The sequence below is a fragment of the Lynx rufus genome, unplaced genomic scaffold (assembly GCF_022079265.1).
Source record: "Lynx rufus isolate CCGP_SWC_20201006 ecotype Redwood Valley unplaced genomic scaffold, mLynRuf1.p SCAF_14, whole genome shotgun sequence".
Lineage (NCBI taxonomy): Eukaryota > Metazoa > Chordata > Mammalia > Carnivora > Felidae > Lynx > Lynx rufus.
In genome coordinates, this window is record NW_025814828.1 from 8,000,309 (window position 1) to 8,017,604 (window position 17,296).

The 17,296-nt window shown below is 42.4% G+C and overlaps 2 protein-coding genes across 4 annotated transcripts in view; one reads left to right on the forward strand and one right to left on the reverse strand.

Moving 5' to 3' along the window:
• ARHGAP6 (Rho GTPase activating protein 6) overlaps nucleotides 1–17,296 on the reverse strand; it is a 449,432-nt gene that overhangs the window by 116,508 nt on the left and 315,628 nt on the right. The gene's annotated exons all lie outside the window — the stretch shown is intronic.
• AMELX (amelogenin X-linked) overlaps nucleotides 1–17,296 on the forward strand; it is an 83,349-nt gene that overhangs the window by 3,464 nt on the left and 62,589 nt on the right. The window contains exon 5 of the mRNA XM_047076330.1: nucleotides 251–676. Coding sequence (XP_046932286.1) covers nucleotides 251–676 — 426 coding nt within the window. The remainder of the gene's footprint in view (nucleotides 1–250; nucleotides 677–17,296) is intronic.

The window sequence follows — 17,296 nt, forward strand, 5'->3', positions numbered from 1 at the left end:
TCTTTATTCCCTTAAAATATTAAGCATGTGTTTCAATTCCCTTTTAAGTGAAATAACATATCTATGCCACATACAGACACTAATGGAAAATCCAGTTTGTAGAAGGTCATATCTGTGTACACAGTTAGAAATTCTTGCACAGGAAAAATGCATAAATATTCATAGCCATAATGACAAAGACAACATGACTACTTCTCCAGTTGGAAGTCAATGGAGCCAATGGTAAACCTGACTCTCTGTTTCTCACCAGTACCCTTCCTATGGTTACGAACCCATGGGTGGATGGCTGCACCACCAAATCATTCCCGTGCTGTCCCAGCAGAACCCCCCGAATCACGCCCTGCAGCCTCATCACCACATCCCCATGGTGCCAGCTCAGCAGCCCGTGGTCCCCCAGCAACCAATGATGCCAGTTCCTGGCCAACACTCCATGACTCCAACCCAACACCACCAGCCAAACCTCCCTCTGCCTGCCCAGCAGCCCTTCCAGCCCCAGCCCGTCCAGCCGCAGCCTCACCAGCCCATCCAGCCCCAGCCACCCGTGCACCCCATCCAGCCCCTGCCGCCACAGCCACCTCTGCCTCCGATGTTCCCCATACAGCCCCTGCCCCCCATGCTTCCTGACCTGCCTCTGGAAGCTTGGCCAGCAACAGACAAGACCAAGCGGGAAGAAGTGGTGAGTATCCCTTGAAGCCACAACATCTGTGAAAATGTTGTAAAGCAAAATTGGCCCCCAGAGTTCTAAGTTCTCAAACAAACCACGATCTAGAGTTTCAGTAGCTACAGGTGAATGACTCTATTAGTCTGAGTGCGTGTTGTAACTTTATATTATAAACAAGTTTATCTATGAGGCATAGTTTTTATGGTGGGTTTAAGTTCTGTGATTACTTTGAACTTCTAGAATATGTATTACTGAAACCCATTAATTTTAAGGATAGCAGTATAAGGGAATATCAGTTTTTCTTATATTTCAAGGGTTTAACTAGCAAGAATAGGCTAGATTTGCACTGAAGATAAAAAAAGGGGGGGTAAGTTTTGAGAGTGGGGAGGATGCAAATAATTGAACAGGCTACAAAAGGTGGGTGGGAAATCTCTTTGAGGACCCTTTGAATCTCTTTAAAGGAAGATTACCCGTCTAGAGCGGTTTTTTAATCTAACTTAGAGGAAGCTAGATAGTCTATCAGGTTCCTTTTCAGGGCTGGGTTCTATAGGTTAATCTTTTAGCAAGAAGTTTTCACAATTAAGCACAAAATTAATTGCATTACAGAAAACTCTTCCAAATGAGTGGGGAATAGCCAATAAAATAAGTGACTCATATCCCTATTCCCAAACCCTTATTCTGTGTATATGAGATTATATAATTCTACTGCATGTATGCATGCAAATGTGATTCCATGTTATAAATGCTACTGAGGACTTTCTCCTGAGAAGCAGCGAGGGGTGAGATGGAAATGACCTGGATGGGGAGCTAGCATACCCAGGTTCCAGTTCTGGCTCTGCTTCCAAAGAGGAAACAGTATTGTACAAGTTATTTCAAATTCATGGGTGTTTTCCCTTTTTGAAAATAAGAGAAAGTGACTAACTCAGATATTTCAAGCCTCTGTCCAAGTACAACTACCACAGTTTCCCAACAAAAAGTTATACTATCTGACAAATGTGTCTTCACAATTATGAGCATATCTATGGCGAGTATGGGACAGAATATTTGAAATTGTATCCCAAATAATTTGGTGCCTATAGTTGATTACTAGCCTAAGATAATGTTCCCTCTGTATAGAAAATGCATTTATTTATCTCTTTATTAATGATTAAAGCCATGAACTTTATAATGTGTTCACATCTTGGCAGAGCTATTTATGGAAAGGTGACTTTGGGCAGGTAGTCTGAACTCTTTAAAACTCCTGTGTAAAATCGGAGTATAAATATTGATAGCTTCTTAGGGTTGTTTTACAGAAAATAAAATCAAGTGATGAGCTCAGAGCCTGGCGTGCAGGAAGAATTCAGTAAAGGGTAGCTACTGTTATTTTATTATTAATTAATAGCTGTAGGTGTCCTGAAGGCAAGGTCGTCCATTCTGGATACCTCCTACCCAATGACAAGGAGAGAACAAAGAAACTTTGAATACTACAGAATTCAACTTAAATGGTTATACATTGCTTTGGCAGAACTGAAGCCACACATGTGATGTAAGTGATACTCGCTAGGAATATTTGTAAATTATTTTGATTCTTCCTTTTGTTGTTATTTTTCAGGATTAAGAGGTCAGAAAATGGGAAGAGAACTGAAGGAAACACTTCAGATGCTTTCAGAATGACACAAGAAAACGAGTTTCGCCTGCCATCACTTCGCTTAGTAAAAGCTGTAACTAAAAATCAGTACCACTAGCAAACAATAAAATGGTTTAAAAATCATCCATATGTTTGTGCTGAATTATGCGTCAAATTTCGTGTCACCTCAGGGAACTTATTATAAATGGCTACTCTTGAATAAGGTGGGAACTGCTCATTTACACGTGCAAAGTTGACCATTCTGCAGGCAGATGAGGACTGTTTTCCCTTTTAGAGAGAATTTATACAATCTCAAAACATTAAAAAAAAAAAACCCAGACGTTCATACAGTAGTTAGAACAGTAGATAAAGTGAAAAATTATGAACATGTATAGCCACTGAACCTGAACCAGATGAAAGTAAGTTTATATGAAGAATTCTTCAAATTGAAGAAAATAAGCTCTTGAGAAATGTTTATATTACAGAACAGATATAAGACTTGGAACACTGACTTTATACTTCACACCACATTAGTAACCAAAGTCTGATCTTTTGATCTCATTCTATGGAAAAAGATTTTTTTAATGAAATTATATGATATGTACAATAATGTACTGAATTTTAAATTATTGGGGTAATTAGTTTTCCTAAGAAAACTTGTATTAAATGGAGCTTCAAATAGAGGATCGCGGTGATTTTGTATACAAGTCATTCCTTTCACTTAATAATTTTTAAGATGATAAACTGTACTGTATAGTCTTCAAAATGTTAACAGATGCATAAAATGGACTCATACAAGTTTTCTTTCCCACTCATATTTATATCTGAATCCTTTTTTCCTCCTACACCCACACAGAATTGTAAACAATCTTTTTAAGGTTTACATTACACAGCACCCACAGTAACTTTATTCCAGTACCTTTATGATCAAGGCTCCTTAATCATTTTCTGGAATGAATAAACATAACTTTACTGGGAGGGTCTTGATATTTAAACAACAACAACAACAACAAAAAACTTGACTTAAAAGAATTTAGATCCCATAAAAAATTAAGAAAACTTTTCATCAATTCTTATGAGCGAATTCCAATCAACATAGTAAATATTTATTTATCACCCTTTAGGATAAGGCACAATTCCAGACCCTGGTAAAAACAGTAAGTTCCCATCCTTAAGGAACCCAGAACATACCAAAGGGATAAAAGAAGCTCAGAAATACCGATTAGAGGAGGCCGAGCAGCACTGACACCATGACAGAATTATAGGCAAAATGCCCTGGCAAAAATGGCAGACTTCCTCAGCTAGCTGCACAACAGCTTTCCTCACCCCTCATTCCTTGTTGGCAAAGCTGGAATTATACCCAGCATCTGGCCTTTCACAAACTCAGGACAGATGAGGCCGTACCCTGGCTCAGGGAATGAGTGTTCACTCCTCCATGCCAACTATGGCATTAATTACAATAACATACCATATCCAACAATACCAAATATGGCATCTATTCCCTTTGCTAGTGACCGGTCTAGGAATGGGTTGTGATGGAACCTGAACAATGAATGGGGCCAGAAGGAAAGTCTTCTAGGAGAGGAAGAACTTCTGGGGAAAAAGATTACTTTCCAATTAAACACACACACACACACACACACACACACACACACACACACGGTCTTCTGTCCTTGGATCTACTTGTTTGAGGATATGATGCCTGGAACTGTGCCATATTATGACCAGAAGGGGTAAGTGGAAAGATGTAGAGCCCTTAAGTCTTTGGTGGCATCATTGTGTCCCTGAATTAACCAGCCCTGGAATCATCTAGATGGATGACACACTCTATTTCCATGCTAGTGTTTTTCAACTGTGGGTCACAAATGATTAGTGGGTCATGACATCAATATCAGAAGCCCCATCATTTATACATGCCAGCAAACTCTCTTCCAATAATGTAAAGCTTATATGTCCAGAACTAAGAATTATTTTGTCAATGATTTTCCTGAAAAAAAAAATCCAATAGATAGATAGAGATATATATCCTGGTATAGTGTCCAAAATCTATGCCTCTCTGCACACTTTGTCTTTCACGGTTCATGAACGTATTGCCGTTACATTTATTTCTACTGAGAAACATTTTAAGGGTGTAAAGGATGATGTTACTTGGAGACTATGTGGAAAAAACACAAACCTTGGAGTCAGATTGGAGTTGCTTTCAATTCTTCGGATATAAGAGGATTCTCTGGAAAAGTCATTGACAAAATAATTCTCCTTTTATAATAAGTCAAATGACACACATACCTACACACATATTCAAATCACATTTTGAATTACAGGGAAAAAGTCAAGCTTTGGACTCTGAAGACTATTCACTGTGGAATGAGATGTACTGCATAAGTTAATTTTATGAGATATAGAAACTTGTGTATTCAGTTCAATCCCAAACATATGTTTTAATGTCATCATTTTCATGGTAGGCCACAATGGACATTATTCCACCGCACTAAACAATGTATATTAACCACAACATAGCATTTCCCTGATGGGCTAGAATGAGACTTATGAACACCCATCAGTGAGGTGTGTTGCCTTTGGCATTTTAGAGATCATAAAGCTCTTATGCCTGTTTTAAATTGCCCTCTCATTGTAACGGTTCCTTTCCGCTCTCAGTTACCACTTCTTTTTGTTAACGTATACATACAGCTTTTAATATGTAGCTTACTTTGTATACATATTCTCCATAACAAAATGAAGTACATTGGCCTCAGGATTGTTACTCTCAAAGTTAAACGATCACTTTGAGACTATTTAATTTCCTGACTCCCCAACTGTGGCAGATAGCTGCAACTGACAAAATTCTGACACGTAGATGTATGTGGCTGTCACCACAAAGTGTAACGTAGCTGAGGTAAACTGAAGAAAACAGAGCGTTCCTAATTCATTAAGACTCGGGCTTAGTCAGCTGCCCAACGTTGTATGTATTTGAGTAAAATATGGAAGAAATTCACTAGATACTAATGACCAAGACTCAAAAGTACAGTCTGAAACAAATAGCAGTCCTAACCATAAATGCACTAATAAACCCAAACTTACACCCAAAGAATTCTCACATCAGGAAAAAAGCAAAAGTAGACTATCTACAAAGCTGTGCTCTGTCTTTGAGATCGAGCTGAAGAGTCCGATGAAGTCGAGGAAACCACCTCAAGGAAACTCTTATCTCACCGGAACCACTCCCATGTCACTAAGAAATCTGAAATCTGCTCTCCACTCATTCACTCTTTGTTGGTGAGGACTTCAATATGCACTGCAAATACACCGTCTAGGAATTACCTAAGAGAGTCATCAAAATGCATGAAAAGATATGTGCAAAGATGTTGATTACAACATTATTTATACCATGAGAAAGTGTACCTCGCTTAAATTTTCTTACATCTAGCTGAAGGAATAATGGAAAAAAGTATGCCTTAGAAGAAACTTTAGTGGTGGAGCAAATGTTATAAACTAAAATTCAGGACCAAGATCATCTATCATATGTGCATATTACACATGACCATAACACAGAGGTAATTTAAACATATACCCATAAATATGCATAGACAAAAACCAGGAAGGGGATGCAGGTGTCTGTACAAAGATGCGATTTTTCCCACGATAAACATAAGTTGCTTCTGTAATCAGAATCACCTTAAATTATTTAAAATTTGTTCTCCTTTTCTTCTGCTTCAATCCAGACACATCTCCTTCCTTCAGTTCCCTTTGATGTGACCTTTGGATCTTGGTGGGTCCCCTTCAGGTAAATTCCAAGTAGAAATGACTTCACGTGTACTTGATTTTTCAGAGAAATATTTTGACCAAAGAAGGGCAAAGGGAAAGGAACTAGGGGCTTTAGCAGGAAACGACCAACAACAACCAAAAAAAACCCCAAAAAACCCGAAAATGAACAACAAGACCAAACAACAGAAAAGAGATGAGCATTATAGGATGAAGACAGAAAAAAACCCAGAAAAATGACCATCAAAGTAGCTCCTGCTGAAATCCCGCCAAAGGTTAACTGGGTTCAAAGAGTAGGCAGGTCAAAGGTCAAACAATATCTAAGCCCTAAACCCTTAAGGAGGTAGGTGCTTGCGGTGACTTTTCACGTTAATGGGTCTCCTTTTGATTCAAATAATGCCTGAACTATTCTGACTTAAAACTCTTCAATTATCTCATTTCACTTTTGGGCTTCAACTGGCTATAATGGACTTTTTTGTGCTTAATGACATCAGGTCTGGATCATCTGAAGAGCTCAACCTCAATTAATAACAACTCCAATTAACCAGAAAATGCTCACAGCTCACACACTAGAAAGGGCAAAGGAAAATGCAACCTAACAAACTAATTTTCAGGCTGTATTTCCAGAACCACCTATCTTGATGGCCTGCACTGAAGATAGAGGTTGAGAGGGTTACCCGGAAGTAATCTTCACCTTGTCAGAGACAGGGAACAGATCAAAATTCACATTTTGTAGGATAATAATACCATGGAATATTTGAAATCAGAGACATACACTAAGTGCTAATTATACTCTATATTTGCCCTGTTCAGTATGTATCCCCACGTGGCTATTCCAATTTAAAATAATTAAAAGTAACTAAAACTTACATTTCAGTTCCCCAGTCACACTAGACATATTTTAAGGGCTAAAAGGCCACGTGGGGCCAGTGGCTACCATACTGGACAGCAGGGACACAGAACATTCCCATCACCACCGAGAGTTTTATTAGACAGCGCTGTTCTATACACTATTTCCTGAGGTGGAAGAACAAGTCGTATTAATTCAAAGATTTTAAACAAAAGATGAGACAAAACAGACTTGCTGCTTAAAACTGAACATCCCAACTATCCATAACAAGTCATTTCCCCAGGATTCCAGGAATCGTGATCACGTATGGCAATCTTTTAAGAACTGTAGAAGTGCCATTCTCTTCCTCAGGTCAAATCGCACACACCACAACGCTCTCCCTTCCAGTTTTCTTTTAAAACAGATGAATTCCGAGTTCAACTAGATTATTTTTTCTACTCGTAAGAAAAACTATTTTAGTTCCAAAGGAATAGCCCTTCATTTTCAGACCGCTACCAGCCATATCCACGATGGAGGTAGAAGGCTGGGGCTGCCCTTGACCTGGGGCTTCACTGGGAATAGGCCAAAGTTGAAGCTGATGGAAAGATAAAAGTAAGAAAAAAAAAAACACAAACTTTTGTCCGTCCCTAAGGGTGGCTGACTGCCTGGAAACATCAGAAAATATTTACATTCTTTTCTGTTCTGTGGTTCAAAGCAACAGCAACATAGGACAAATGGGTGCACACACACATGCACACACACGCACATGCACACACATGCACACACACACATGCATACCGCCCACTAAGTTTACCGGCAGTAAAAGGACATGTGTGAAGACACACACTATTTGAGAAAGTTCTTCCCATTCTAATCATTTAGAGACTACATGGCTATTGTATCAATTATCATCACGAAGGCACATAATATGTCTTCCAATATAAGATTCTATCAAGAAAAAAGATCAAGTTTCTTATTTACAAGCAGGGTCAAGTTGACAACCTCCTCTCCCAACTCCACACAAAATGAAAACACTGACTTTTCCCATAAATCTGAACTTTGCCTCTTATCAGTAAACAATTGCTGAAAATAACAAGATTGAATTGAAGGCCAAGACTTTAAAAAGAAGACAAAATAGCTAACAACTGTATTAATTAGGAAAACATCCCAAAGAGATACGACTGTGAGGAGCTTAACATGGGAATCACAAGAGAAAAATAATTTCAACCAATTTCCCACGTTTCCAGAACATAGTGATCTCTAGTTGTGTTCCATATTGCTTTAATAAAACAGTCATCAGCCTATGTTTGTTGTGAAATTCTTGTTAATTGGAGTTTTTACTTATTGTTTCGTGATTTGGCTTATAATTCCTTTTGCCCTGACTGGTCTAGAGCCTTATCAGCAGGGATCATTGGCTGACATTTAGTTATCCAAAAATACTTCCTTGCTGGGAAGAATTCATCTTGGCCTCATGTAAAACACCTGACTCTTCTAGAAGATAAATAATACTTGAGGAGTAAGATTGGGCTGGGAGTGGTGAGAAGTGAAGAGGTTGAGAAGAAAGGAATAGTCATTTGGGTCCCAAAACATTTGCCTTGATAAATCACATCTGAATAATCTATTAAAAAAATAACCAAGATCAATGAAGCTCCCTTACAAACAACACTGCCCTGTGGTCAACGAAAAATAGCCTAGGTTCCAGTATTTACTTTCTTTTGATAAGTAATAAAAAAATTTTAAACAATGTGAAAAATTGCCTCAAAATAGCCAAATCTTGTCGTCCTCTCCAAAAAAAATTTTCCATGCTTCAAATCTGTGGAATGTGGGGGCTCCCAGGCAAGTCAAATGTACACACAAGGGCAAAGATGGCTTCCCAGTATGGTGGTGGGCTTTGCGGGTTCCACAACCAGACTGTCTTAGGTTCACAATCACGAACTTTGCCTATCTCCTATGGGCATGTGGACAAGTTTCTTTAGCTTCTCTGTACCTCAGTTTCCTCATCTATAAAATGTAGTGTCTATCTCTGAGTCCTTTCATGTCGACGAGCCTCAAGCTCAATAAATGTTGGCTATGGTACTTATATCCAGAAAGGGAGCCTTCTCCGGGTTCTCCAGATCCCCCAAAAGGAACACTGCACAGTTGGAATTGGAGATGATGTAGATTTTGGACCTAACACAGAAGCTTTCTATGCCAAACTCCAAAGTTGAACACATCCGTCATTTACCAATATGCTATCTCTGACATACAAGCAGCTGAACACCTCCCTTACTGACTGCTACCCTACACGATCCCTGCCTCCTATCCAAAATCACCAGAGCCTGTTCTTTGCCACACCTAAGGTCACCCTATGACCTTAGGTAATATGAGAGTAAAACCACCAGGAGGGAGTCATGGGTTGCATAAGGCTCATTGGAGGCCAGAGCGTTAGACCTTCTCCCTCTGAATGTCTTCTTTTCACCTTCTTTGGAAGGCCAGGTTGCCGCATCTAGTGAATTCCAATTCCAGCCTTTCCCTTGTTGCTCTGGCATTGGTCACAGTTCAGCTAATTCCACCTTAGGGCTTTCTTTACCCAACTCTTTTTCTCTAGAGCAGTGTTCTCGACCAAGGCAGCTGTGCCCACTAGAGGGCACTGGGCAATGTCTGGAGTCACAATGGCGGGGGTAGGGGGTGGGTGGGAATGAGAGTTGAAGTGGTACTATTGCTATCTAGTGGGTGGAGACCAGAGGTGCTGCTAATCATCCCACAATGCACAGGACAGGCCCCACAACAAAGAATGATCCAGCCTTGAATGTCAACACCACTGAAGTTGGGAACCCTACTCTAGAAAACAAGGCCAATATTGAATCACACTGTGTGTTCAGAACTTAACATACAGAAACAATGAACAAATGTGGAAGTCTGAGTGCATTTAAAAAACTTTTTTGATGTCTATTTATTTTTGAGAGAGAGACAGAGACAGAGCATGAGCAGGGGAGGGGCAGAGAGAGAGGGAGACACAGAATCCAAAGCAGGCTCCAGGCTCCGAGCTGTCAGTGTAGAGCTCGACGTGGGGCTTGAACTCACAAACAGCGAGATCATGACCTGAGCCAAAGTCAGACGCTTAACTGACTGAGCCCCCCAGGTGCCCCAAGTCTGTGTGCAGTTTTAAAACATAATTGAGAAAGATGGGGCACCTGGGTGGCTCAGTTAGTTAGTTAAGTGTCAGACTCTTAATTTCGGCTCAGATCATGATCTCACGGTTTGTGAGATCAAGCCCTGCATCGGGCTCTGCACTGATAGCTCGGAGCCTGCTTGGGATTCTTTCTCTCCCCCTCTCTCTCTGCCCCTCCCCCACTCATTCTCTCTCTCTCTCTCTCTCTCTCTCTCTCTCTCAAAAAAATAAATACATAAAAATATTTAAAACATAATTGAGGAAGAAAAACCTAGAGGTCAAATCTTAAGGTTAATGAACTTGATGTAGGACCTCCTACAGTAGGCTTTTCACTTCTTACACAAACTACATCAGCAAAATCCAAACAGCTTGGGGGGTGACCAAGATGTTAAAGAAAATTTGCAAGAGGAAGAGATAGCTGCCCCAGGATTAAGGGAGCTGGTGTCTCTAAATCAAAACCATTCTGCAGAAATTAGAATAGTTCTTTATTTCTTCAGAAGTTATTTAAAAGTGAGTGCGTTCGTTGTTTCTCGGGAGGTTGCTTAACCGTCATTGTGTTGCCTCTGTAATAAAGAGGAGAAAAATAACCAGACCATTGGTATAACTGCTGAATTAGAACTCATTTAGTTTGTCTGGGAAGAGTCCTGTTTTGGGATTTGCTTGAATTTGGCAGAATAATGAGAACTAAGTGGGCAGGGATTTCAGATGCCATAATGCTCGCGATTCTCAGAACCATCACCGCCCATGTATTCAGTGATGAATATAATCGAGTTTTTCTTACCAAATTATTGCCCAAAAGCTTCTGACAGCTATGGAGAGTGTAGAGAAAACACAGTTTTCTTGAGTGCAGACTTTGGGCAACCTACTATATTTGATGGATTCAGGACATGAGACATCCTATCTATCTGCCCAAGTACCAAACCCAAGATGCTCCTCTAAGTGTCCGTCCGGCCCCCATATGCCACACAGCAGGAGAACGGCCATAAATGAGCATCAGTTCAATGCCTGCTCCTTTGGAGACCTTCTTTTACTGGTCCACATGGGCTGGAGTGCTCGGGCCTCGAGCTTTCCCAGGATATGCTGGGCACGCTTCTATTTCAAGCAACTACTTGTTTCTACTTTGGTCTCCCCACTAGCCTGTAACCTCCTTGAGGAGAATTTGGAAAAACACGTAGAAACCGGTCAGTGTGCTTCATATCTGCTCAAGGAACCATTATTAGCATCAAAAAGCCGCCATACTGTAATATAAAACTAAAGATAATAGTAACATTGAACATTTACGGGGCTCTTATTATATTCCAGGCATTGTTCTAAGTGCATGACATATATTAGCTCACTTAATTCTCACAACCTACAGAGGAAAAGCTGTCTCTGTCCCCAATTTACAGATGAGGAGTTGTCTAAACTTTCAACTTTAAAAAGAAATGCACTTCTTAAAACACACACACACCCTGCCCCCTTTTTGATGAATGCAATTTGAAAGGTAAACTAATTTGCCATCCGCCTCTAGGATCCTAACTAAAATAATCTCTATCTCTTTCTAACAGTAAATACGAATTCAGTTCGATGGGACTCATGAAGCTCGTCTCCTTGGTCACCGAATTTCTCCTACCCATTTGACCTCCCCAGGATGCACTTAGGAGCTAATTGTAAAGAAACTAAAGAAGCCCCAGGCTGATAACTTCTCTGCCACTGTGGTAAACCACTACAGATGGGTAGGGGGCCTCTGTAAATATGGGGAGGTATCACCACACCAGGACAGCACTGCCCTGGCGATGGTCCCAGCTGCGGTGTGCACCTGAGCAGGAATCTTCCTTGGTTCCAGAAGATGGACTGAAAACAAATAAATGCAAGTCTGGTTCTCACAGGAACCACAAGGTGCTTTCTCACTGACCCGTTCAGAGCAGGCTACAGTGGGAACCGACCAGGTCTTGTTAAAACAGGCAGGCCTCGGCCCTCCAGTACCTCCTTTCCCAAGTAGCTCACTAAACCCATACTCAGCACCTACGGAGCGTCCGTCTCAAGTGACATTCTGAAGTTCACGGACACCGACCAGAACAGAAAGGCTGCGGATATATCTCCAGCAGGACACTGACCCAGAGCTAACTGGCTGGCATACTCCCTCTACCTACCATTCCATGACCAGATTCAAATAGATGAAAAGGTTCAGGGGCGCCTGGGGGGCTCAGTCGGTCCAGCGCCTGACTCTTGATTTTGACTCAGGTCAGGATCTCACGGTTTCGGGGGATCGAGCCCCACATCGGGTTCTGTGCTGACAGCATGGAGGATGCTTGGGATTCCCTCCTTCCCTCTCTCTCTCTCTGCTCCTCCCCCACTCACTTTCTCTCCCTGTCAAAACAAATCATGAATGAAAAGATTCAAATACCTCACTAGCTGCCGGCATTGCAGCTTCCACAAATGTGAGCTATCAAGGTGACAGTCCAAACTGCTCCTCCCGCAGGGTTCCCACTAGAGAAGGACACGTTTGCAAATTTGCACAGGTGCGCACAGTACCGAATGCAGGCTCAGAAGGCTTACAAAAATCCCATTTTCGCCCTGGATGCGGAACTTGGGCTCCACCTGGTTTCCACAAATGACTTTTTCCTGAACCTGAAGACAGGCACCACAGAGTGACTTCAAAATCGATTTCTTTTCCAAGACAGTGGTGGAGTTTGAAGGTACTTACCGCCTGAACGTGCAGTTCCTGTCGGCAGGATTTACAAAGACGGTTGGAAAATAAAGGGGGATTTACTGCCTTTGTGGCTCATTTTCCCACAAACAAAACACAAATGTTCCCGAGGAACGGTGATAGGTGTCGAGGAACCTACGATCGCTACAACCTGAGTTGACTGATCTTCTAGTTACTATTACTGTGGCACTATTCCAAGTTAATAAGAAGAAAAGATGGATTCTGAGGTTCTTTCTGTGAAATCATAAAAAACTGGAAGCGTAAAAATCTAAGATTTGCACCAGAGACCACAAGCAGCAAATCCAAGGCTTTCCGATTTTCTGAACCAATCATCTGCCTTTGCCTCATGCAGCGGCCACAAGGGAAGAGTCACCCCACGTTTTGTGGTTTCACATGAGTACCTGTGTCGCTTGTCAACGTCGTAGAACCTGGCTCCTTTGTCCTAGTGAGGAAAAGGACAACGTTTGCCCTTGTCCCAAATGTCTGTCATTATATGGTATCCACTAAACCAGAGACAGAGAGGGGCTCAAAAGCGCTGCACAGGAGACCACTGAGACCTGCTGAATAACAGCGTAAGTCGGGGTGCATCATTAAAGTCAAAGTGCGTCAATTTAACAATACTGAAAACGACAGCCCAAAGGGAAGGCGCAGAAGAAATGACGGGTCCTTACTGAGATCTGCTCTAAGCTTGCAATAAAAATACGAGTGTCTTGGCAATCATGGGTAACATTCCAGTCATCCTGGCTCAGAGGCTCCGAACCTTCTCCTAAAGCAACAGTCAGAGACATCGTAAGTGTCATTTGAACCGTCTGAACTTTGAAGCTGAAAGAGACTTGAGAGCTGGAACGAGCAGAGAGAATCCCTCCAAAGCTATTGCCTCTCTCACTCTTTCTTGCTTGTGGCCACCTTCCCCCAGCGCCGCTCCAGGATTATCAGCCCCATGACGTCTTTCGCATCTGCCTCACTTGAGGCAGGAGGCTCCAGGCACAGAGCCCGAAGCGCATGCATCTTCTCACCTCCCCAGGGCCCTCACACCTCAGCAGTAGCAGCAGCTCCAGGCAGAACTGACCCCCCATCCTCTCCACGCAGAGCCCCTGTCCGGTGTGGGAACGGAGAAGGAGGCTGGAGACAGGGCCACTGCTCAAAGAGCCGGAGTCGGGCAGGCAGGCTCCCCGGCTGGGATGCACAGCTAGAGGCCCTGGGAGGGAGAAGACCTGGGGTCACCGTGATCCTCTGAGTCAGACACCCTGGGGAGCTCTCAGCTCCGGAAGGTCTCCTTCAGCACACAAGGCAGAGAGGCACCACGCACTTGCAGGGGGAAGAATCTGGAAGCTACAACGTGGAGGTAAATGTTTACATAGACATATGCCAGTTTATAGTCAATGGTAGAGATACAACAGGGATGTCGGAGGGAACCAATCATTTGAATGAAATGCTCACTCACTCACATATGTGATAGGGGACTTGGATGTGTCCAGATATATAAAGGACTCTTACAACCCAATAATAAAAAGACAAATAACCTGATTTAAAAGTGGGCAAAGGCTCTGAACAGCCATTTCTCTGAAGATCATACACAAATGCGGGGCGCCTGGGTGGCGCAGTCGGTTAAGCGTCCGACTTCAGCCAGGTCACGATCTCGCGGTCCGGGAGTTCGAGCCCCGCGTCAGGCTCTGGGCTGATGGCTCAGAGCCTGGAGCCTGTTTCCGATTCTGTGTCTCCCTCTCTCTCTGCCCCTCCCCCGTTCATGCTCTGTTTCTCTCTGTCCCAAAAATAAATAAACGTTGAAAAAAAAATTAAAAAAAAAAAAAGATCATACACAAATGGCCAATCGGCATATGAAAAGATTCTCGACGTCATCAGCCATCAGGGGAATGCAGATCAAAACCACAAGAAGATACTAGATCATACTCACTAGGATAGGTAAAAAGAACTGTTGGCCAGGAGGCAGAGAAATTAGAACTCTCACGTGTTGCTGGTGGCAACGTAAAATGCTTTGTAAAACGATTGGCTGGTTTCCAAAATATTAAAACTAGAGCTATCTTACCATATGATCCAACAATTCCCCTCCCAGCCATATCCCCGAGAGAACTGAAAATACACGTTCACACAAAGCTGCTGCACAAAATTGTTCACGGCAGCACGATTCACGATAGCCAAAAGGTGGAAATAAACCAGTCACAGAAGACCACATATTGTAGGATTCCATTTATATGAAATGCCCAGAATCCATAGAGTGGCAAATCCATAGAGTGGCAAAAGGTTAGTGGTTGCCAGGGGTTGAGGGGGACGGGAAGATTGTGGGCAGTGATGACTAAGGATTGCAGGCTTTCTTTTGGGGGTGATGAAACTGTTCTAAAATTGATTGTGGTGACGGGTGTACAACTCTATGAATATACCATTAAATTGTACACTTAAAGCGAGTGAACTGTATGGTATGTGAACTATATCTCAACAAAACTGCGACATTAAAAATGAAATGCTAACCCTTATTCCCTTGCCACAGCCCTTCCCCAGTTACACCGGGCTCCTCTGAAGTCACCATGACTCCTGTCGATTCACCAATGCGGCTTGGCAAGGGCCATGGTGAGAGAGGGCCTCCATCAAGCAGGGAGTGACAAATGCTGGCCCCTGGCACATCAGGCCCCTTCTCCTCAACTTCATTTCGAGGCCACTGATGACAAGGACCCTGCTCCAGCTTCTTGTTTAGCCCCGCTTTCCCCCGACACCTTCACTCCCGAGTGGTGACTCCCTTCCCGACATGCCCGTGGTTCCCATCTGTGAGAGTCCTTTTGAACTTACAGTTGCCCTTGTATCCCACGTGGCTGCCCTCCCCAAATAGATTACATGTGACTTGAGCACAGTGACCTCACAGCTCAGTGACTTTCTCATAGCTGAACTTCAGTAGTTAATTGTGATCCTTCAACTCATGGAAGTCTATGGATCCTTCCATATCCATTAACTTTCCAAACGATTTTGGGGCACAGTGGACCAATTCCCATGAATATTATTTTCTCCGCGATAGCTGGTTCCATCCTGCCCCCTGCTCAAGATTTTGCTCGAATCAGTGCATTCTATTAGAACTAAAGTCTCAAGAGAAAGGTTTGCCAGTGACGCCGGGTCCCTCTAATGCATGGTGTCCGCAATTTATCACATTTCGGACCAACATGTAATTTCTGCCTATTCCGGATTTGCCTTCAAATGTTTTGACCCTTACAAGTTCCTTATATTATTGATTTTTACGCTGCCACGAGTTGGTACCATTGCCCTCAGAAGGATGTCCAGGGAACTACGAAGGAGTAGTCCTTCCCACTGGAGGATAAGCAAGGCTGCAAATGAATGTTCCCAAAAGACCCCGCCTGTGTCACTCCGTGCTGCAATGTCCACACAGGCTTTTTCTCAAACACATTTGGGTGCTGTGGGTAATAGATGTCAAATAATAAAACTCAGAGGCACACGCTATGTTACTTTTTAAGGGAAAAAAGTGGGGGGAATCAAAGGGTTTAACAATTTTATTCACTGGCTTACATTCAGTGACTCTGACAATTTGGCCACTGCTCAGGTTTGTGAATTTCTATGGAAAATGAACTGTGTTTGGCAAGCCCGATGAAATATGAGGCTGATAAACAAATGTTTCATGCTTTCTCAAGACCTTATGCCACTAACTGTGTGGGATTGGAAAAACTGTTCAAATGTCAATTTAAATGTCAATCGAAGCACTGTAAATACACGATTTTCTATACCCATACGAATTGGTATAATTCTGTTGACTTCAAGACCATAACTTGAACTAAAGTTTCTTAGCATTTCAATCACGAAATGTTTCACAGGGAATGCGAACTTCAGGTTAGGCAAGTTGAGTCAGTAGAGCTCTGTTTCAGAGTCAGAAATGTCAACGCAGTACTTTATTGTACGCTACGGAGAATCGACTGAAAAGTCAATTGACACAAAGGTTGTTAGGAAGCAGGTCTTGAACTCAAAAAAAGGCTTGGGCCAAAAGTAATAAAACATTATTGTAACAGCCCAAATCATTACATAAAAGAACACTGTGGTGAATTCCGTTGCAAAGTTCATGACGCGTGAATATTATCTCCAAACCAGTCATCTCTGAGTTTTATAGAGTCGGCTATCCAGCTGCCTTTTTGACCCTTCCATCTGGTATCTCAGGGTCATCTCAAACTTCACTTATCCAACGCTGAACTCTTGACTTTCCCTTCTGGCAAATGTCTTTGTACCTAAGCCTCCTACATCTCAAGAGGTGTTGATAAAGCATTTATCTCAGTGGCTGGCATGCATGCCCGCTCAATAAATGTTGCTGCTGCTGCTATTGATGATGATTGATGACGATGATTTTTATGCACCCAATTAGTCGAGCCAGAAACCAAATAGCTTTTCTTTATTCTTCCCTTCACCTCACGTCCCACATTTAATCCATTCCCAGGTTCTGTCAACTCTGCCCCCCAAATAAATCAGGAATCCGAACCCTCCTCTCCAACTCTGCTTTCATCACCCCACCTCCAGCCTCCATCATATTTCTCCTGAACAAACGTGACAGCCTCCTAACCAATCCAACCATGTCTGCTCTTGCCCTTACCCAGTTAATT